This window comes from Podarcis pityusensis, assembly GCF_964106645.2.
Source record: "Podarcis pityusensis genome assembly, chromosome: 1".
Taxonomy (NCBI): domain Eukaryota; kingdom Metazoa; phylum Chordata; class Lepidosauria; order Squamata; family Lacertidae; genus Podarcis; species Podarcis pityusensis.
This window is the reverse complement of record NC_138028.1, coordinates 84249853-84273091: the sequence shown is the minus strand read 5'-3', so window position 1 is coordinate 84273091 and position 23239 is coordinate 84249853. Positions and strand designations below refer to the sequence as shown.

The following is a 23239-nucleotide window of genomic DNA, read 5'->3' as shown; positions in this document are numbered from 1 at the left end:
AAGGTAGGCAAGTCATTCCTTTTATAGCAGCAGCTAAGCGGAGACTTGAACTTGGGACTCATAGCATCAAACCAAGTAGCCCAACATCATCCCCTCTGGACGTTGCCTGACTCCAACTCCCACCAGCCCCAGCCAGCATGGCCACATATGCTGGGACTTGTAGCCCTATCACAATCTGGAGGGCACTAGGTTGACTACCTTTGCTCCATGGAAAAGCAGCACATCTATATAGGCCAGGCTTCTAAAAAGCAACTAGCATGGTCACTTGTGGCAAACAAGCATCTGTTCTAGGCAACCAGGAAAGGAAGGTTAAAAAAAAGGGGGGGTTAAGCCACAAGCCTGTATGTGCATTTCAGTCTGCAGAGGGGGGTGGGGGAACAATCCTGAGCTTGTAAATTTTGTGTTGTTTACAAGACCGATTCCAAAAATTCAGTCACTGAAGTTAACCTCGGTCAGATAAGGTCTGAGAGAACTGGTCCTAGTGCCCTCTTTTTCCTGCCTCAGTTTTCCCCCTTAGGAAAAAAAGAGAGCATTAGTTAACAACCGGGAAGGCCTATGGAGAATGTCAGCTCCCTCGAGTTCCTCTTGCACAGAGACTTAATGAGAGGCAGTTAGTACTATAAATAATCAGCCAGCTGTTGACAATGCTCTTGTTCGCTTAAAGGCCATTGGGGAGGAAGTGGGAAGTTGCCTGCTAGTATCCCTGGGCATCTGAGATGGTTTATTATTATTTTTTTCTGTATGCTCTTGTAGATTGTCAGGCTAGAGAGAGCCTGACTTCAGGGAACACTGACTGGCTTCATATCCAAGCGCAGAAAAAGGAAATGAATGCACAGAAAAAAATAGTTTGGTTCCCTTAACAGGAAAAACAACACTGTCGTGCAGCAACCAGCAAAGGAGAAACTTCCTCCCCACCCCCCTTTTTTAATCCCCTGCCCTTTTACCAAAGCTGAATTCTCCCCTCTCACAAATGTCACAACCACCTTGGCTCCGACACATTCCTAGTTCCGCTATAAAACCTGCACAAAAAGGCAGAGTTTGTAGTGGGTGCTGTGGCGGGTCAGCAGGACGCAGGTCACCCTGATTCTCCTATGTGCTGCAGTTTCTTACTTTGCAGCAGACCCAAATAGCCTATTGCGACCAAAGGTGACGTCATTTCCTGGCAGACAAACCAGAGAGACAGGTCTTCTTTGAAGCTGGGCCTTGACTTTGGCAGGAAGAGGGACACGAGAGGCTGCACCAGCGGGGAGGTTGCTCGGGCAGGAAGTTTAGTGTGTTGAAGCCTATCGGAGAAAACCGATGGGAGTGATTTAAAGTCAGGGTGCTCCATAATAGGGGTTGTGGGAGGCCTCCTATCCCTGTCCCACAATTCTGCTCTGCATGATATGGAAGAGGAATGGGAGGACCTGTGGTCCTCCAGATGTGGATGGAGTACAACTGTCAACACCCCAGGCCACTGGCCATGCAGGCTAGGGCCAATGGGAGTCCAACGATGTGTGGAGAGTGACAGATTAGCGACCCCTGAGCAACCTCAGCTCAACTCTCCACTTTGGCATGAAGTTCAAAGAGTGGCGATGGTTAGTCAAACACACACACAACCTAAACCATCCCACATACAATGTGTGTGGCCCTCAGCTCCTTTGGAGAGAAGTATGGCGCAATGTACCGTAATAAACAAAACCTTAGACATCTTATTCCCCCAAGATCTTGAATGGGCAGCAGTTCCGAGTTTCATTACCTCCACTCCCTCTTGGAATGTCTGCGTAGAATCTATAAAAGACATTCCAGGAGGGAGTAGACAGAGTCTTCCAGATCTTCAGGCTCATGTCTCCAGTACCCTGCCACAGTGAGCTTGGTTGGTGGGAAGCAGAGACTCAAATCTCATCGGATAGCAAGTCGCTGTATCTCAAATTTAATCTACCTTCAAAGGGTGGCTGTGAAGATAAAATGCTGCCTCTGAACTATGTACAGGACAGGTAAGACACAAATTGCTGGACTTCAGGCATGTGACTCAGACTTTCTTATTTCAGCAAGCATTTTAAGGTAGGGTTTGGGTTTATGTTTGGTTTTATGGTGATTTTTTTTTTTTTTACTGTTTTATTCTCTGTATGGTTTATTTTTATGTATGCCTTCTAGAAATGCTAATGATGAAGTGGCATATAAATGCCATAAATTAATGTAACAGATGTAACAGAATGTTCCTGCTTTTGCAGTAATGAACGAGGATGCAGCCCCTTCAGCAACTTTCAGGGGTGCTGTTCCAGATGTGGTGGGGTGGCAAAACCCAGGTTTGCACTTGGCCTGCATCTCCTGCCCTTTTCTTCCTTTTAAAAAAATCATCCCTCCCCCTTTAACTGACTTGCTGTGCACACTGCAAAATGCAATGCTGATAAGCATCAGAAACCCACCATCTTAAATACATATAAGCTAGCCAATGCAAATGGCTATGGAAATTTGGGCCATGGGTTTGTGCCTCAAGTTCTTTAAGTACCCAACAGCACCCTTGGCAATTTTGCTGATGTTCCTCTCTTTACAACAGGGATGGGGTGGTGTGCTCTTCCAGATGTTGCTGGACTACAACTCCCAGACCATTGGCTGTGCCAGCTGGAATTGATGGGATTTGGAGTACATCAACATCTGGGGGCACTAGGTTCCTCACCACTGCTCTAGAATCTCCATCCTTCTATTGTTCCAATCCTGGACAACTTCCTGAGGATGTATCTGCATTTTTGTCCTAATTCCAATAGACAGCCCATGAAAAAAAATGGAGGCACCACCTAGGCTCCAAGGGTGTGATTTGTATGTCCCTTATGTTTCAAGACAGACACACACACGGAAGCTGTTAGGTCAACCACCAGCAAAGCAACAATGATGAAAGATAACGTATGCTAGGGCCACACTGCTTGTGGTTTCTGTTAAGCCTCACCTTCCTATGGAGCGTCTGAGAGTGAATGCTCTGTCTCTGAGAAGCAAGATAATGTGATTTGTGAACAGGACTATGTATGCTGTGCCAAGACGATATCATGCAAGGCAAGGAAATAAATTATACTTGGACACCCAAATCTTGCTTTTCATTTTTTTTTTAAAAAGCAAGCTTCTTGTATTTTTGATCTACAACAGTATATGTGTGCAAGGCCACAGGGAGGATGAGTCAAATTTCTAGTGGTCAAGAGGTGGGGATTCTGTGCCCTGCACTGCTTCCCTGCACCACCTCCCATGACTGCTAGGAACAGAGCAAATTATGCAAAAAATAAATATGCAAATATATTGACTTGCATATTTTAATGTAAAACACACACTCTGCTCATCACCCAAACCGAGGTTCCTCCTCCACGTGATTTCTATTGGGCTGTACCAAAAGATCTACATGTTATTACGCATTCAGATTAGGGGAACTAAGAATTTCTTCAGCTTCTGCCTGAATTAACCTGTTCTGGAATTACCCTGTTCTCCTCCCGCTCCAAATCAGCTTCCCGGGCAAAATTTATGGGGCCACACTTTAGAAGTTCCCCAGCAAGGTTCCCACAGTGAGATGTGCAGAAGAGATGTATCTGATCCTTCCTAGCTAATGGGAAGAAGTCTCCAAGGCATGTTTTCAGCAGATGTCTTGAATCCAAACAAATGAAATTCTGTACATATCCTTGACACTCCTCCCCATGCTTTCCTTACCATTCCAGCTACCTTATTTCTGCCTATCAGTAAGCTATCAATAAGGCCCCTGTGCTGTGATCACAGCAAGACCTCCATGTACGCCTCTTAATCCTTAGGCTTCTTCTAGGGCATAGTCTTGCTTCCCTAATTGGCAATCTGACCCCTTAGCTCTCCCCAGCTCAATTTCCTAAAAGCCAAATTTCACAGTATCTCCTTTGTGTAGATATATTGTCAATATTGCCTTTCACTCCCCTACTCCCTCTCCTGCCCCCCAAATAGATGGCTATTGAGCTGGGAGAACTGAAGGCCTCCCTGGTGTACTTTGAGGAAGAGGAAAGGAGGAGAAGGCAGTAGCAGTTACACTGTCATCACAAGTGGTGCAGAAAGAGATGAGGGAGGGGCAGAAGGGCAAACGATGGCTTAAATTCTGCCACCCCAAGACAGTTCTCTTAAACTGGACTCAGGGATGTGACTCAGGCAGGCAGGGGGTTGCCAGTGAGCAACTATTAGCTGAGATGTGATGCAAGTGAAGGGGCTGCTCTCTGGACCGTCACTATGCATCCCAAAATTATTTCCTCCAAAGGCTATGGAACTTCACCCAAAGTTCCCATGTGGGCACTTCCATACTGAAACCAGCAACCGTGGGGGGGGGGGGGAAAGAGCACAGAGGCTGCTGGGGCTTTCAGGCATTGCCATGGTAACACATTTGCATCATCCTCTGAAAGGGCCGCTTGCCATTTCTTGCGGAAAGGGGCCCTTTGGAGCTTTCTCAGAGACCCTCTGTCCTGCCTTCAGTGGCAGGGGAGCAGTTCTGCTTGAACAGACTTCTCCTACAATGGGGACAACCCAAGGTTATTGGCTAGAACAGGGAAGGGTAGGGTAAGCCAGATGTCACATGGGAGGTGGAAGGGAAGAAAGGAGAGTGAGGAAGGCCTCCATTTGCCCATGTGCTGAAGGTGCAGGATGCTTGTCAGGCCCCACCCTGTTGCCCTTGGTAACTGCTGCCAGGAAGCAGAGTTAAGGGTTGGTTGGCCGAAACCAAAGCACCTTTGACCCACCTGGATGACCAGTCAGATTTTTTGACTTAATGCTCCCACTTGTGTCTCCCAGCAAGAAAATGCCCTTACATGAAGCAGAGCCCCTGCCTAACACATTTCCCCTTATCTGCACGATGGTGACCTTGCACTGCATTTGCGCACGCTTGCAACGTTGTTTGTGCAGCCCCAGTTCCTGCTTGAACTCAGGGCAGCTGCAAGGTGGCCAAAGACCTGGGCACTATCTAACAGCACACTACCATGACACAGCGTTGGATTGCACAGGTCTGTACACACAGATTTTCAAAAACAAAAACAAACCAACCACCCACCCAAAACAGAAGACAGTGGTTAGGGCATCTTGAGGCCGACTCCAGGCACTGCCAGAGCCAAGCTGTATGCTCCTCATAACACCCAGCAACACAGTTGCTGGACTGCTCAGAAAAAAGCACTATATAGGCATATATACAGCCTGATTTACTAGCCTGCTTTTCTGCTGCGGTTAACACAATTGCATATTACACATACACAAAGAGAATCACTATGTGTGTTTGTGTTGAGGTGGGTGGAATTGTGACGTGTGGGTAGGAAAAAACAGAGAAGGAGGGGGTTTGCTACTGCAAGAGGTGTTGGGGGAATGATCTCCAAGGATCTGAGCAGCCGAATGAAGAATCAGGAAGCAGAGACAGGACACCCTGACAATCCATCATCATGCCCACACTATATCAACACAACCACGTACACGGAAAGACGCCGCTTTAGCGAGCCCTCTTTCCACCCCGCTACATGGACGGGGTAGATCACGGTCCCTGCTGCTTGGGCCAAGGGCAAGTCGGCTCGGTGCATTTCAGAAGAGCGAAGCTCAGTCATATACAGACCCATTTATGCGCTCGCTCGCGTACACAAACACCCAGCGCCCATCCTAAGCCCGGCGCGCCTCGCGCGGGGCCCCGGCGCCGCACCTGCCCCCTCCGCCTGCCCCCCTTGCCGGGCTCACCTCGGCTCAGGTAGCACGATCTTCTTGCTGGCCCGGGCTGCCGGAGTGGATTTACTTTTCTCCATAGCCATCAAGTAGCTCACATCGGCGAGCACAGCCTCCAAGTCGGCCATCTTGCCAGGAAATATTTCTTCTGCTTTCCTTTTTCACAATCAATTCTCTTATTATTCCAGCGGCCTCTGCGGCTCCCTCGCCGCCGCCTCCTCCCGGTCGGGGTGTGTGTGTGTGTGCGTGTGTGTGGCCGCCTGTGCTAGGGGGAGGGGAGGGAGAGCGAGGGGGGGAGGCGAAGAGAGGGGATCTGGCCCCCCAACCCCTCTTACAAACAGACCCACATGATGCCCGTGCAGAGAAGCGGCGGCCCTTCCTCAGTTCCTGGGCTGCGGCTTGGCCCCGCTGCCCTCCGCTCCTGGCTTGCCTTCCTCCTCCAGGGCTGGCGGGCTCTCTCGGTGTGTGTCCTGAGTGTGCGTGTGTGTGTATCTTGTGTGCGTCTTGTGTGTGTTGCGCGCGCGCGTGCAGGGAGGGCTGCCGCGGCCGCTGCTGTTGCTCCCGCTGCCTGTCAACGCGGAGCGGCGGCGGCGGCGGCGTGGGGTGGGGGGTGGCGGCGGCGGCGGCGGCTTGCTGCCTTTATCTGTCAGCGCTTTTCTTCTTCCTCTGATTGCGATCCAAGGCGGAGAAGCAGCGTCGCGCAAGTGCCCGAGGCAAGCGCAGCCGAGGAGCTCTCGAGCTTCACGCGCTGATTCAATGCGGGGCGCTTAAGGCGGGAGCCGAGCTGATCCGAAACTCGCACACGCTCTCCTTCTTCTTCTTCCTCCTGCTGCTGCTGCTGTTGCCGCCCGTAGGTGGTTTTGTTTCTCCGCAGGGGGAAAGGACCTCCGGGGCCCGCCGCGCAGCTTCTGGCTTCCCCTCTCCGCTCGCTCCAGGGCCAGCTTAAAGCAACAGCCGCCCCTCGAGGGAAGCCTGCTTTGTACATAGACACACACAGAGAGAAGAAAGTTAGTCGCCCGAGGCCGCCCTCTGGAGGCCCAGGGGAGACTTGCAGCTGGCTTGGCGCAGGCCGGGTGTCTTTCAGACCCTTTCGATTCAAGCGCGGCCCCAGGCAATACGCTGCGGCGGGCGCTCAAATCGAGGAGCGCTCGGAGGCCTAACGGGCCATGATTTCACCCGGCCGTTGCCTTAGCACGTCCGGTAGCATCCCGCATAAAATATTGGCCACAACAATAATACCTTGCAACCCGTTTCGCAGAATTTTGACATCCACGTTTGGCCTCTGGTCTCTCAAGGACATCCTGAAGGTCTGCACGACAAAGGAGCCGCGTGACCCCTTGAAGGCTAACGAAAAAATTAGTGCAGTATTTAAGGCGCTACAAGACTCCTGCTTGCTTTTGCTGCAAGAGACTGACGTGGCTACCCTTCTGAAAATATTCAGGATTGAAATTCAGGAGCAGACATTCTCAAGACCAAAAGACTGTCCTTTGCTTTTCTGACAGGTACAAATTTGGGAGATAAAGACCTACAATAAGTAAGTTCTTGTGTGTGCACTGTAGGCTAGAGAGAAGAGTACACATTAAAAATACAATATGTAGTTAATCCCAGCCAGAGGGCTAAGGAATGGTCAGAGTTCTACTCTCTTAAAGTTTCCACAATAAGAGTTTTCTTCAGTTTTCTTCATGCTGGCAAACTGGTATGGTCCTAAGTATGTTGAGTTGGAATAGTTCATTTTCCCCTGTGTGTTAAGTTTCAGTTGTGAGTAGAAGCACCAGATTTTGTGACTGTATAGATTTTTGCCTTGGCCTGCGGCAAAGATTTTCCATGCCTGACGTGTGCCCAAATTGTGTCCCTTCAGATGGTGCTGAAGTTCAGCTCCCACCATCCCTGATCAATGGCCATGCTGGCTGAAACTGATGGGAGTTAGGAGTTCAGCGTCTAGAAGGCCACTGGTTCCCTTCTAGGTGGCTACTGCTTTACTTGAACACTTAAGAAGCTTTCCTTAAGATTCAACCAAGGCCTACATCCTTTCATTGGGCCTTGACACCTGTCTGGAAGGTAGATACAGTAGAACAAATTACACAAAACATTCTCCTGCCAAATGTTTATTTAAAAACCTCCCGGGTGAAAAATCAAGCTGTTCTTATTCTATTAGTATTCCTATCTCTATTGGGAAGTTAGGTTGACTTTATTCAAAATATGTGGTTTCAGTTTGCCTGACGTGACTAGGGGTTGAATAATACGTGAGGTTCATCACCATGACTGCAAAAGCAAGCAACAGCCTTGACTGCTGGGTGGAAATGGGCTGTCATACACACGAGAATGTTCATATCCTTAAATGCAGTTATTTTCCATGGAGTTAATTCACCTGGTCAGTAGCCAGTCAAATGTACAAAAATCAGTTGATGGAGATGCCTGAGTAAACCAGGCCTACCTTGTCCTGCCTCCCTCTCCCTGCACACCTATTACAGTACAGGGTTTTCTCACAGCCATTAAATCCTGCTGTTGGGCAGACATCTCCAGAAAGTGGTTCATCCAGTTCTTCTATATGAACTGTTTTCCTCGTTGTGATTAATACCGTTTCCACACTGAAGTGCCGTTTATTAGTTTGAGGCACACAGGTTGCAATGTTATTTCCTTAAACAACCCTACCTCTCTAGCTACCTTTTTGTTTTCAGCTTTCCATAGCTGAGTGCCTACAAGGAGAGAGACAAGGCACATGTCTAGTCAACTGAAACATGTGCCCTTCTTATTAATGCACTCACTCTGAAGGGGAAGCTACGGTGGCAAAGCACCATTACTAAATAAAACAGCAGAGACATTTAGCAGAAATAGTGTGTAGGTGGTAAAATGGAGTCACTGCTATAGATTTCTACAGGTGCTCAGTGAAACCTTGATAAGTGTGAACACGGATTGACCAGGAATAAATGCTGGGGTATATATGCAGCTATTCTCCTGGAATGCCAGTTTCCAGACACTTCTTCCCATACAGCATCTGGGATCTTCTAATTCCTTATTTCCTGGGGGTCATCCATAGTTATTTCTGCAGGGAGTTCCAGATACTGCACAGCGTTTCCAGCAACTCTATAGCTTTGCAGTGATTCCTTGCGATTAATGACGTTATAACTCTCATGAGAACCAGTTTGATTGGGAACCCCAATCTGTGGTGGATCCCTGCCTCCTGCAGCTTTCTAGTAAAAAGGTTTTAGACATTGATACTTTCTAAGCTTTTGGGGGACTGGATCTTATAGCACCATGATAGGCCATCTGTCATGGGATATGTCTTGAGTGTCCCTTAGCTTCTTCCATATTATTTTGTTTTTTTTAAATAATTTTTTAAAATTAATTTTAACATATAAATTATAAAATGTACCACAAAACCTATCACTTATACAATCCTTTTGGACTTCCATCAGCACATCTGATGATCCACTGTTTTAACCACTTCTTATGCATTTCTTAACTTTATATTGCCTTTACATCTCTTAACAAATCATCCTCCCCCTTGTCCATTTTTACAATACTTCTAATAATACTCCTCACAAAACTTCTTGCAACCCTACAAACGTCATTCTTCCATATTATTTTGTTATGGTGTCTGCCAAAACACAATACCACAGCCCAGGGAAAGGAACCCTTGGGCTTGGGCAAAGTAAACATATCCTCATGCTCCACATTTCCCTGAAAGCCACATAAATATAAGATTCACACGTCTCACCTGATTTTTCGGCCTCCTCTCCCTTTTCTCTTTGTAATCTGCTTGCAATCAACAAATTTGCTTTGCATGCACCTGCCCTATTTCTTTTGCCGTCTCAGTCAAAGTGTTCAGATGCACATTAATCTCTGTCAGCTGTCCCTTCCATTGGAGTCATTAATTGCTTTCATGTTTCTTTTACTATTTCCCTCATGAAGAACAACCAAGCTGCACATTCACTGCAAGTTGTAGTCTCTTTCCTTTTACCTCTGAGCAACAGCAGCTTGAGCAGGCAACGTACTGGACTTGGCCTTAGACAAAGACTCCGTGTTCAGCCTGTCTTTCTCCTGCAGGTGGAAAAAATAGGAGAAATCCACCCGTTTTTGACAAGTTTGTTTTACTGACATTCCTTTATTTCAGAGACACATGCCCTGGGGAGATTAATTCCCTGAAGCTCCTGAATGATGGAAATGGTTCCAGGCACTGGAGCTCTGGAGTCAAACAGCCATTTTCTGCCTTTCTAAGCCACGTCCCCTTCTGAAAGCTGAAGATTTAGTTTTAAATGATACCTAGTAATATCAGTATTTTTTTAGAACCCATAAATCTTGTCCTTTTGTTTTAGCCTTCAGGATGATATCCAATGAAGTTGTAGTGTAGATACTTGCCCATTGATTTCAGTGAATGTCTATTCAGAGTATAACTTTAGTCAACTAGCACCCTCAACATTTAAGTGGTGAGTTCATTAATGAAAATGCATTTTATGTTTATTCTGGAAAAAATGTAGGTCCTGTTCTTTCTTGAATAAACCTTATCTCAGTTAAAAACGTTTCCAGTGTTTCTCTGGGGATTCAGAAGTTGCAGCCAAGGCCCTCCTTCTGTAACTGGGTAATATTTGAACATGCAAATAGGGAAGTTCTTGCATTAACTGCAAGAATGGCAATTCACCTTCTGTCAGTGCTGCTGAAGCGAACTAAAAATGTATGTCACGAACAGAAATTGCCTTCTGCAGAAAGGCCTTTGTTATCTTGTACTACAAAATAATAGCAGAAATAATACATTTCTGAGTGCAACTGTTATGTTCCTGAAATATTTGATAAAATAGTAAGAACCACAATGAATAAAGTGCCAGTATGAAAATGGGCTAGCTTATTCTTGTTCTTGTATAGTAAATCATCACTAAGTGTTAGGGGTTGGCAGAACAAGACCAGGGACTCAGCTATATAGCTGCAAATAAAATGTTTTCAGTGTGTTGTAAAGTACAATATACAAATGTCACAATAGATGGCGATGATGAGCTATGACAAATTCAAAATATTTTTCCAAAACATTTTTTAAAAAAAAAACATTTTCACAGCGTTTTTTATGTGTGTGTAGATTCCACCCAGGATTTGGGTCCAAGGCACTGTTGTAATACTCTCCAGAGAACAACTCTAAAGAAAAGTTGTTAGTTATTCAAGATTGCCTTGAACAACAATTTTCTTTTCAGATATGATGTGCAGAAATAAGCAGAATATGAAACACTAGGATCTACATCAGTGATGACCAAACTTGGCCCTCCAGCTGTTTTGGGACCACAGTTCCCATCATCCCTGACCACTGGTCCTGTTAGCTAGGGATGATGGGAGTTGTAGTCCCAAAACAGCTGGAGCGCCAAGTTTGGCCATCACTGATCTACATAGTATCTCTGGCTTCTCTTTTATCTTTTTCTACCAAGGAGCACAGTTATTACTCCATAGGGAGAAACAAAGAAATTAGCGGCCCATTCAGTAATGTCACTCACTCATGGCTTCCTGCAAAGAACCTTAGGATCTGTAGTTTGTTTAGGGTGCTGAGAGTTGTTAAGAGACCCCCCCCCCCCGAGATACAATTCTCTGCACCCTTAACTAACTATAGTTCCCAGGATTCTTTGCAGAAAGCCATGACTGTTATAGTGGTATAAGAGCGCTTTAAATGTATAGTGTGAATGCAACCTAAGACAAACTATTTATCCTCACCTGTAGGTTTACACAGGAGCGTGTGCCTTTGAAAAGTCAGCAAGGTCCTCATTGCCCATTCTCCATGGTGCCATAGAATATAGTGGATGTCTTCTATTGCATAATTCTGTACACTTACGGAGCTAATGGTACATTAATGGAACTGCTAGGCTCCAATCTTAACTTCACATGCATGCAACTGGTGTGTGTTTTTAAACATCTCTTTCTCCCTCCTTTTGGAATAAATTGTTTTTTGGAAAGCCATCATCATCATCATTATAGCTTCTGCACCCAAATAACTCCCATACTATCACCTGTGAGGTTAATGATTGAGTGCATTTTTTCTTTGCACAAGTATTTATTGTTTGTTATGCTCTACCTCTGTCTCAGTAAGCATACAATCTTCTCATTTTTTTTTAACCAGAGGGCCTAGTAACAAGGCTTTCCTCTCACTGAGGTCTATAAATGTGTCTTTGTTCCTGGCATTCTGCACTCAAGCATAAAAAGACCCTCTCATCACAAGGCTCAAAAAAACACCAGTCTTCTAACTTTTGTACTGAGCCTTAGAGTTGCTGGATCTTCTTCCAAATTGTGCTCTCCCCCCCCCCCTTTCTCTCTGCTGCTCCCCTCAAAGGTTGCCTCCCTCTCAGTGTCATTGGCTGATCTGCTCTGATGTCACAATGGCTCTGTATTAACAAGAGTCATGGCCCCTTTAGCTACTAATCAACTTAGGTGCTGTGCTGCTGCAAAGCTCAATTCTAGCTAAGAAGATCCCTGGAGACTTTAGCATCTGAATTCTAATATCTACAAAAAATAATATGCATATTGGAAGTAAATACCATAAGAGCTATTTTTTTAATCCCTTTTCATTTTTCCTGTACTGTATAACAATAAAAAAATTACAATCTATAGAAGCCCTGTTTGTTTGGTGTTACTATATTCATCAAGAGAATGGGAAGAGTGATGCATTGCTCCATCTCAACCAATCAAGTCTCTCCAGGAAGGTTCTTGTGAATCTGGTGTTGCAGTCCCAGTTTTTGGCCATGAAATAAGGGTTTATTAATCCGGGATCCATGAATGGGCTTCAGAGGATCCATAAACTGGGCACACACATACACACAAGATTTTTCCAATGCATACATAAATTGTATGCAAAACTTTGTGTGTGTTTATGTGCACAGCTTTCTTCAGATTCTTGAAGGGGTCTGTGATCCCAAAAAAGGTAAAGAACCTCTACCACAGAATGAACCCATAACTCTGTCCTATGAAATCATCCTTCCTATTTGTTTGTCTCATCATTGCCTGTACTTTGAATGGAATGAGATTCAAACCCAATGTACACCTGCATACAAAGATCTCTACTTAAAACAGCTTCCTGGAGCAAGGCTGGGTGATTCTTTGTGATTTTAAGTCACTATTTTTCCTTTAAAGAGCAGTTTTTAAAATCCTATAGTAAGGGAGAAACACTTGTGAATATCATCAGATGAGGTCATTTTGTATTCAGGAAAGGTGATACAAACCGTCAGCACCTTGTTTTGTTCAAGAATAATATAAAATGCTTTGAAAGCTCAAAATATATTAAAAAATTAAGAAATTGTCCAGTAGCACCTCAGAGACCAACTAAGTTTGTTCTTGGTATAAGCTTTCGGGTGCATGCACACTTCTTCAGATACTGTGCATGCACACAAAAGCTTATACCAAGAACAAACTTAGTTGGTCTCTAAGGTACTACTGAACAATTTCTTTATTTTTTTTTATATATATTTTGACTGCGTCAGACCAACACCTACCTGAATCTAGCTTTGAAAGCTGCAGTTCTGGCAGTGTCCTTAAAGTCATCTTAAAGATTTCTGAACTGTTTTCTAACTCCCCCACCACAAGATACACATTGCAAGAGGATTTCATTTTAAAACACTGTTCAGTTTCAAAGCCAAAAGAGTATTCTCAGATGCCTTAAAAGAGTAAAACAGCAATTCTGTGCACCCATTTACATGAGATACAGTGGGATTTGTTGTTGTCGTTTAGTCGTTTAGTCGTGTCCAACTCTTTGTGACCCTATGGACCAGAGCAGACCAGAACAGTGGGATTTACTTTCAAGTAAACATGCATAGGATTTCACAGTACTTCATAAATGGCATCATTACTTCTGGCAAGCCAGACCTTACCCTTTCAGCAGATGCAAGCCTGTTTGCTGGCTTATAAAAAATCCTGCACTAATAAATTAACCTGAAAGGTACCACAGGACTCCACTGTGACCTACTGTTTCACATCTTCCAAGTGCATGTATTTCCCCTGCTTTTATTTATATCAATAATACTGAAAATAAATAAAATAGAGGCCTATTTCTGAGCCATTCAGACTTTGAGATCAGAGCAGCACACACATTTGGGAGACTTAGCGTGGATAATTCCAGGGTACGTTTCCAAGGAGGATTCTGTGAGGCATTTACATTCCAGTCCTTGGAATTATTACTCTCCCCTACCTTTGCTCTTGCAGCTCTGTTTTTCATCAGCAGGCCACTACACAGTATAGTAAATGTCTGTTGCTCCAGCAGGAAAACCTAAAAATAACATTGCTTCAACGAACATTTTATCTGAATACAACAAGAAAGGTTTAATGAAGTTTAGAGTTGCCATATATCTGGATTTTCCTGAAGATATACGAAATACTGCAGTCGGCAGCAGTGTCCAGGTGGAAATTGGGTAAATGTCCAGGAAAATCCGGATGTTCGGTGGCAGCCCAAAAAGCTCAACAACTTAGGCCAAACAGCAACAAAAGCTCAACAGCTTTTCTGTCCAGATTTTCACTGTTTGAAATATGGCAGTCCTGATGTAGTTAGGCTTCTGATCCTACACCCATATATGCACAGACTAAGTGACGGAAAGGGGCCACAAAGTTAACAAAGTCTACCCACTCCTACTCCAGAGCAGAATTCACTATAATTTGGAATTGTTCACACCAGCTCATTCATCTAGGGCCAGGAGGAGGAAGAGCAACTACTGTTGATCATCCTCGCCCAAGTGAGACCAGCACCGCCACACAACAGAAACCGCTCTCCACCCTGGGGCAGGAGACCAATTTTTCCTGCGGAGGAGAAGCCGGCAAAATGCCATATATGTGGCCAGGAAATAATATGTTTAAAGTGATGTAAGTACTGTAGGGCTCCAGGGGAAGCCAACACACATTTCCTTATTAGGCCCTGCATAACTAGGACAGTGGTTTTCAAACTTTCTGCCTTGACTTTCCATATCAAAAGACTACTGTAGAATTCAGCCAGGTCATCATGGAAACCCTGTGTGTTGTAGAGGATATTATAGGGTGCGCACACACACATGCTGAGCACCAGCGGGACCCTTTTGGTTCAGGCGATGCCACTCCTCCCAAATTTAGCTTTGGGGTAGGGGTTGGAGAGTTGGGAGCGATGGGAAAGCTGCATTTCGGAAGATAGGAATCTGCTTTCTACCAAGTCAGCCTCTTCAGCCACCTAGCACAATCCACTACACTGACTAGCACCAGCTCTTTGCAAGAGGCTCTTCCCCCATCACCCACTGCCTGATATTTTCAGGACAGCAGCAAGGAACCTTTGGTCCTCCAGATGTTGCTGCACTACAAATCCCATCAGCCCAGCAAGCTGCCAATGGGCAGGGTTGCTGGGCATTGTAGTTCAGCAGCATCTGGAGGGCCAGCGGTTCCCCATGCCTGCTTTTGGAGAAGGTCCAAGGACTGAACCTGGGACTCTTGCCTGCACAGCATGTGCTGTATCACCTACCGAACTCTATGGCCTTTTCACTTTCAGGTAAATTTGTCTGTTGGTACTGATCTCATGGAGGAAGCTTCTGAACAGCTTCTTGAGAAGTCTTGCTAGAAAATCTCTGAACCAGAGGTTATGAACTAACCAAATGACAGTGGAAGGCAGGGAGTGGAATTTCTGTCCTGCTGGATGTATCCCCTTGCTGTATATTTAAAGTATCCTGAACTGGAAAGGAATATTACCTGCTAGGCAGAAATAGAAGGGATCTGAGTAGGGGAGAGGCCCTATATCAGGGGTCTGCAACCCGCGGCTCCGGAGCCGCATGTGGCTCTTTTACACCTTTGCCGCGGCTCCGGGGCGGATACTAGCGAGGGGAGGAGGCGCATTGTGCGCCCCGACACTCCCCACTGTGGCAGGTGCTGTACTGGCTGTGACGTCGCATGGGGGCGGTGCGTGCGTTAGTCACGCACCGTCCAGACGTCACCTTCCCGCCCGCTGTCAGATCGGAGGGCAGCGATGCGCATGCAATGGTTTTGCGGCTCCCAGTTTTTTCCCCTTCGGAAACGGGTCCAAGTGGCTCTTTTTGTCTTAAAGGTTGCAGACCCCTGCCCTATACTGTAATCATGTAGCAACTTCCCCTCAATTCTGGTCTACACTGTTAAAGCTATTACCTTACTGTGAGATACAAATTACTTTGGGTCTTCAGAGTTGTAGAGGCAAAATTCATTACGAGCAACATATAAAATCTGACAAATCTTTGAAGCATTTTACATACTATTGACAAAAGAAGAAACAAGTCTGAAGCAAAGGTGATGTAGATAAGGTGCTATTTTTTTTTAATGAAATAACAATTGTTTTGGTTTTGAACAGTGTTCCTTGGCAAGGAAATGACTGGGCAACTTTTTAAGCTGCAACCTCTCTTGGGTTCAGTTCTTTGGCCCTGCAGACAACGTGTGCACTGTTACTTCACTTCAGCTATGTGGGGCAGAAGATAAGCTTGACTGAGAATTCAGTGGAAGATAGAACTAGGATCTTTATGACAACTTGATTGGGTTATTTCTGAAGCTGCCATTCTGACTTTTTCTAGAAAATGGCTAGCCGCCCTTCTCTGGATCAAAAACCCATCTCCCCAGTCACACAGCTGCTTGTTGAACACCAGGTACCTCTTTGAGAGAAGATAGCTTAAAGCCTTCAGTCCCCTGCATGCTTGAGGATGTTTGCATGGATAGATGGCTTGACACACTCCACTTAGCTTTTATTAATGGGATCACTATGACCTTAGTGGCAGGGAAAACATTTGGTGAGTGTAGCTTCCACTTTTGAAAAGCAGCATTGTGGATGAAAAAAACAACCCTCTGGAACCTCCTAGAATAGCTATTCAAGATCACTTGAATTATGTGGTTTATTATTACATTGTAACACCACATAGGAGGGCCAGGAATGGAGAAAACACAGAATAGAGATCTTTTGAAACAGCTTATTAAAAATTAGAACCAAGCTGGTTCAGGATTTCAGGCTTAGTTCCAATAAAGACTATTGGGTTCAGGTTGGAAAATTGCTGCTAAGCTTCAGTTTAACTTGTGAGTCATCAACATAATACGAATGCCCAAGATTTTGTGACCATTTCCATATGTTAAGTTGGAAGCCAACAACAGAGTAAAACAGCAAAATTCAATCCCGTCTCCGACACTCAAGTCAAAATGTGCAAGTCAAAATCCAGATTTGTCAGCCAAATTCCACAAGTTAGTCACAAGCAGAAGTGTTTTGCAGATGAAGCCCACTAGTAATAACTCATATTTAATTTCTTAAAACACAAAATAGCAGTCAATATCAGGAGCTGTAAGTTTGGCTCATGCCATCCATGGTGAGTCAGGTATATGACTGGTTTTTTAGCCTTTTAGCAGACTCTCCATGTGTGTGTTTCTGTGCATGCACATAACAAATTAATCTTTACCAACAAAGTGCCATTCAAAACCCGCAGTGTCTTCAGAGTACCTCTGTTAAAGACATCAATAAGTGGGGCAAGCAGAAGTCAAGGCAAAGTTGTAGGAGGTTAAGGGATGACGAAAGACAGCAGGACAATAAGGAAAATGAAACAACATTTATAGCTAACTGAACAGAACAGTCCTTTAGGACAGCGGGCTCTAGGTCAGGAATCAGAGACTGCATTTTATAAGGAGGGTCATGGGATTGTGACCAAGTCCCAGTGAGGTCCTTAATTCTCTTGTCCTGGATGCTTTTATAGATGTGGTATCATTTTAAATCATCCCTCTATCTAGGTAGAACTAGAATTTTTTATTTTTTATTAAATGGCAGCTAGGATATTCAGGCCTCCAGTGCACATTAGAACTTTAGTCTGGTTTGATATATGAGCTTAGACCAGGGGTCAGCAAACTTTTTCATCAGGGGGCCAGTCCATTGTCCCTCAGACCTTGTGGGGACGGATGGACTATATTTTGAAAAATATAAATACTCTGCAAGCCAGTCCTGCAGCTGCCTCCGGACCTGGAGGAAGGTACTCTGCACGCGCTCAGGAGCGTGTTTCGGTGCCCCCCGTTCACCGGCCTTGTTGACGAGCAGCAGCCGCTCCATCAGCCCGTCCCTGCAGAGCTCCCAGGTGGCGTGCACCATGTGCTGCGGCCCATGCATGTGGAGCGCCGGGCAGGTGGCGCGCAGCTCACCCTCCAGCTGTTCTGGCGCGGCCGCCGAGCGCACCACCAGCAGGTGTGCTGAGCCGGGCACCAGGCGCGGGGCCAGCAGGCACACCAAGCTCTGGCTGAAGCCCACGATGCGCCCGTCATGATGCCCATGGTGCAGCCCAGACCTGCTGCCCACCCGCCAGCCTCTCCATCCATGGCTGCGCTGGGTTTACCTCAGCATGTGGGTGGCGAGGCTTCGGATTGGCTGCAGGAACTTCTTGCAGCCAATCCGCAGCTGTGCCAGTGTCGGGGGAAGTCAGTCCCAGTGCGGTGAGGCATCTGCGGCTTCTTTTCAAGGAAATGCCATGATGTACCAGTTTTGCTCAGCACAGGGCCTGACCAAACGGGCGGCAGGTTCCGCGGGCTGGATTTATGAGCCTGGTGGGCTGTATCCGGGCTCCGGACCGTAGTTTACTGACCCCTGGCTTAGACCAACAGAAAACAGCCTTTGCTGAAGGGTTTCCAAATTCTCCCAAGGGGCTTTCTCTGCTTTGTAACAATTAGAGAAGTAATATTGGGTTAAACCTCATCTGAAAAATGGTTTTTGCGGAAATGGGGACTCAAAGCTGACCACCTTATGGAAAAGTAAGAGACAATACTAATACTACAAACGTACTCCGGAAAGCCCATTTCAAGATCTGACCCCCTTTTCCCACTATTTAATTTTCCCCACCACAATTTAATTTTCCCCATCCCACAGATTTAAAGCTTTCTCATGTTACGTATGTTACATCATAGGGCATTTGTAAATGTAAAATTATGCAACAATCCCCTCTCTGCCTGTAAAGCCTTGTACCAACTCACTCTACATTTTGAGCAACTAAAATATTCTCTTAGCTACCTACAAGAAGGTTCAAGCTTGAGTAGTAAATCTATGTGGATAGAAATCTAACAGATGGTGTATGTCTATACTATCTAGTAACTTATAGATCCCAAGCTATTTGCCATGCACACACAAGGTAAGTCCCATTGAATTTGCTCCCAGGTAGAGAGGATTGTCGGCTTAATTATTTTCCCTCACTGGCTTGATTCAGGCATCTTAGGATACTTCGGTGGAAGAACAAAACAAAGCTAACAAATGACTAGTAAGTAAATACATAAATAAGGTAATAAAGTAAATAGAGCAAATTAACATTGTTTTAATATAGAACCTCAATACCATTCTACACCTGACCCAGGTAAGATGTTCCTGGTGTGCTCACACAGGGTGGCCAACTTTTGATATCATGGCTTTACTAATTAGGCCAGGAAAATACTGGCCAACTGGTACCAATAACTACATGGTGAACAGCATGAATATTTGAAGGGGAGATGCACATTTGCAAATAAATATGTAGAGACATATGGCCAAGCACAGCCCCCTGGTATATGGATTTATTTTTCATCCTCCAGTGACCTGGTTGTGCCAGCGTTTGCAGGGTTGTTCACCTCTTGCACTGGATGTGCTTACATGTTGTCTATAAAGGTAAAGGTAAAGGGACCCCTGCCCGAACGGGCCAGTCGTGTCCGACTCTGGGGTTGCGCGCCCATCTCGCTTAAGAGGCCGGGGGCCAGCGCTGTCCGAAGACACTTCCGGGTCACGTGGCCAGTGTGACAACCTGCATCTGGCGAGCCAGCACAGCACACGGAAACGCTGTTTACCTTCCCGCTAGTAAGCGGTCCCTATTTATCTACTTGCACCCGGGGGTGCTTTCGAACTGCTAGGTTGGCAGGCGCTGGGACTGAGCAACGGGAGCGCACCCCACCGCGGGGATTCAAACCGCCGACCTGAGGTTTTACCCACAGCGACTGTACTCATGTTGGTTTTTAAAATACATTGCTATTTTGCAGATACACCAAAACATATCCATGAGCGAGGGTGCAGGAGCCTTCTGTATTTTACATCAGGATGCTTCAAAATTCAAAATCTAGAACCTTGTGGACATTTAAGTGTGAATCTTATGATCTGATCTTTCCTTAAAAACTTCCTCAGAGAACACTCAACTTCTTCCAGACCAAGCACACAGATTAAGAGGTACACAGTACATATCCTTCTCTTGTGATACGGGGACCCCAAACATCAATTAATCTAAATCAAAAATATTTTGCCCACCTCATGGTTTGTGGATATACACAAATAAATTGTCTGCAGAGTATCTGAACATCCAAAAGCTGCCGTTGGCTCAAGTAGCAATTTTCTGGTTTTAATCAATCCATGAATGAGGAAGAGGGTGGTATGGATTTAGGAAATTGGACTCTAGGGAGATGTTTAAAGGCCCCAAATATGGAGATTACAAATTAAGCTCAGCAGATGGTACTTTTCCTCCAAGAGGGAGGAAGCAATTTGTAGCCACAAACATTGCCCAAATTTGAGGCTTTAAGTTAAACGGTGGCAACATACACCACCAATGCTTGCTTTTGAAGGGTGATGGTTGGGGTGGGGGGAGCTGGGGCAATAGAAAGCACAGTTTAAATGCTGCTAAAGAGAGAGAAATTAACATTTTCACAAACAGAAATATAGAGATTTTTTAAAATCAAAGGGAATTAATTTACTATTAATCTCGACTATTTGTGCTCTATTACCTGACAGTTGTGCAACCAATGAGAAACAGTGTTTTCAAAGTAGCAAAGATGCTGGTGCTTATAAAATATTGCCTTATATGGAGTCGGAAAACTGGCCAATTTAGGCCAGAGCTGGTGGTGGATCTGCTAGGCCACACACAGACGTCTTACTTCTAGAGATCATTTTAATTGGGAGATTAAACCTGGGGCTGCTCAAGACAGTTCAAATGCATCACTGCATGACAGCTGCAGTCTTTGATGTTTGCTTCCATCTTCTAACATTCCTTTCGGTTTCAGTTATAAAGGATATACCATTAGCATTAACTTTTGACAGAATGAACACAAAGTATACCTCATTTCCTAAGAGAAGCTTGCAAACCAACCTGCAGAATACACTTTGTTAATTCAATTTCTTACAAAGACTCTTTAGTTGGCTTTCATATACATACGGTAAGGAAGTGACATGTTTAACACTCTTTTACAGATCTGAGAGTATGAGCTCACATGATCTTTGCTTTCCTTATAGGCCAGCATATTTTATGCTGCATTTCCTGCATTCTCTCAGTCACTTGTTAGACTGTCAGGGCATCTTCAACAAGTGCCCCAAACGCTATTCAGTAAAGGGCTCCAACAAGTTGGCCTTGCTATTATGAACTTTTTGTCTTCATGAATTAGATTTACCTGATTTGTTTTCAGCTAGCAGCTGTCATATACGTCTGCTAGATTAGCACTTGCTCCTATCAGAAGCCAATACGTAGAATGAAAACTTCTGTTTTTATTTGACAGCTTTATCCTATATCCTCAACACTACAGTGTTCCCAGGGCAGCTTATAATTAGAGATCTTTCCCCCACCCCCCAGGTATCTACAGTACTCATTTTCCCGAGCCTTTTCCGATTTTTCCAACGTGTTTTGAAAATTGAGTCCAGCAATTTTGGCCACAGTGCCCTGAAGTTACATTTATACCAACAGGTTGTAGCATGTGAGCCAGAAGGGACTGGATAAATAGTTCAGATATCATAGAATCTTGGAGTTGGAAGGGATCCAAGGGTCATCTAGTCTAACCCCCTGCAATGCAGGAATCTCAGCTAAAGCATCCATGACAGATGGCCATCCAACCTGTTTAAAAATCTCCAAGGAGGGAGAGTCCACCACCTCTCATTGTTGATATTCATATAGTTTGAAGAGTACCAATATATTTAGTAATATTATGAAAGTATAAGGCCAGATATAGATGCTATAGCCTGTTAAAAATAAATGTCTGATTTTTTTTTTTAAAAAATTGGATAGCCCCTCACAACAGCCCTGAGATCTACAGGTACAGGGTGGTCTACAAATAGAATTAATTAACAAGAACAGCCAACTTAAATGACCCTGATACACCTGTACCTTGCATACAAAACAGATAAGAACTTTATGTATTACTTTTACATTATGATAAAAACATACTCTCGTTTAGGAAAGGATTACGTTGTATCTCAGGTAGGAGCAATGCAAGAAGCCAGTAAAATTAAAAAGCTGACAGGGAAAGGGATTGGAGAAAATAAAGCACTAATTGGGCATGAGAGGAAAATGTAACAAATTGTGAATACAAAAGAATGCCAGAAGATTGGGATGAATATCAGTATTTGGGAGGTGGCTGTGCCTTACAAATTTGCTTAGCCAGATGTACCCAATGTGCTAGGTAAGAGTGCAAAACTAATAGCAAAATACATGATTCCTGGAAGATGGCGTTGGGAGTTTGAATCATGCGGCTATTGCAATGGAATTCTACCTCAATGTTATTTTGCTCAGTTTTTGTTATTCTGCTCTACAAGGAAATAAAGTTTCACGCCTTAGTTATCTCATAAACTTATCTTGAAACTCAATTACCATCTTGAAGTGCAACAATATCACTATCTTTTACAAATTACCAATGAGCTTACAGCCCAAAATGTCATTACAATGTTCCATCTAAGACCAAACAAGCTTAAGGGCTTCAACTATAGTAATGGGTCCTTTGACCTAGAATTGTGTGGTGGTCCTGGAAACACTCCTCTATTTGATATAAGCAGGGCTATTTATATGCTGCAATACTCTTGGCATGCAGAAAATGGTAGACAATGCAGAATTTAGCATAATTTTTAAAGAAAACTTCCTAGTCCTCGTGACTTTTAAGGTATGCTTGAAAATATAGGGGTAATGCTTGCCAAAGTCTTAAAGCAGTATTTCCAAGGGTTGAGAATAGGGCTTCAAGTACCCAGTTTAGTTCAATGTCCATCTCCCATGTCTACCTAAGTTGGCATAATTATATCTTTTTTTAAAAACCTACAAAGCTATGCAAAATGAACAAGGTTGTGTAACTGATGCAAGTTAAGAGAATTCAGTTTTTCTGGACACAGAATTTGGATTGCCTGAGTACAAAATTTTAATAGCATGGGATACACAAGTCCCTATATATAGGGAGGATAAATTACCCACTGGGTTCTCTCATTCAGACTGTAGTTGCCCTTGGATTTGAGCTCACATTGCAATCAATATGCAGACCCGCATGTTTTTTCTTGAAATTTTTATTCCAAAATCCACCCCATGAAACAAGGTCTCCCTTCAGAGGCTGGTATCTTCTCTTCCCCCTTTCACTTGTCTCTCATTCCTGTGGTAATATGTTTGAGGAAAGATTCTCTAAAACCATTATTGGCAAATGATTAGAAAATGAAAAAATCCCAACTAGCTCCCCTCCCTTTAGCCCCAAATATCCCCCAACCCTAAACATGTCAACCGAGAGAGCGCAAGACTTGGTTTCTTTTACCCTTAATGTTTACATTTAATTTTAAAGCACAACATTGGAGATTGACTCTAAGTTAGCAACAAAAAATATATATTTACAATTTCTTCAAAAAAAACAAAAACAAAAGAACACAAAAGAACAACCAAAC

At 44.5% G+C, this 23239-nt stretch overlaps 1 protein-coding gene and 1 long non-coding RNA gene across 4 annotated transcripts in view; one reads left to right on the top strand and one right to left on the bottom strand.

Annotated features, from left to right (window-relative positions):
- The window catches only part of GRK2 (G protein-coupled receptor kinase 2), a 39640-nt gene extending 33477 nt beyond the window's left edge, over nt 1-6163 (bottom strand). The window contains exon 1 of one of the 2 annotated variants that reach the window (XM_080994490.1): nt 5683-6163. In XM_080994490.1, coding sequence (XP_080850616.1) covers nt 5683-5795 — 113 coding nt within the window. In that variant the 5' untranslated portion in view covers nt 5796-6163. The remainder of the gene's footprint in view (nt 1-5682) is intronic. The other variant, XM_080994491.1, reaches the window with a different exon arrangement.
- Nucleotides 6164-13720: 7557 nt separating this feature from the next.
- LOC308471760 lies at nt 13721-23230 on the top strand. Of its 2 annotated transcripts, none has more exons than XR_013983141.1 (3): nt 13721-15130; nt 19615-19798; nt 21112-23230. It is a non-coding gene; the product is annotated as an uncharacterized lncRNA (long non-coding RNA). The 2 variants fall into 2 exon arrangements; XR_013983142.1 differs by lacking the exon at nt 13721-15130 and adding an exon at nt 18814-18869.
- The last annotated feature ends 9 nt before the right edge of the window (nt 23231-23239 follow it).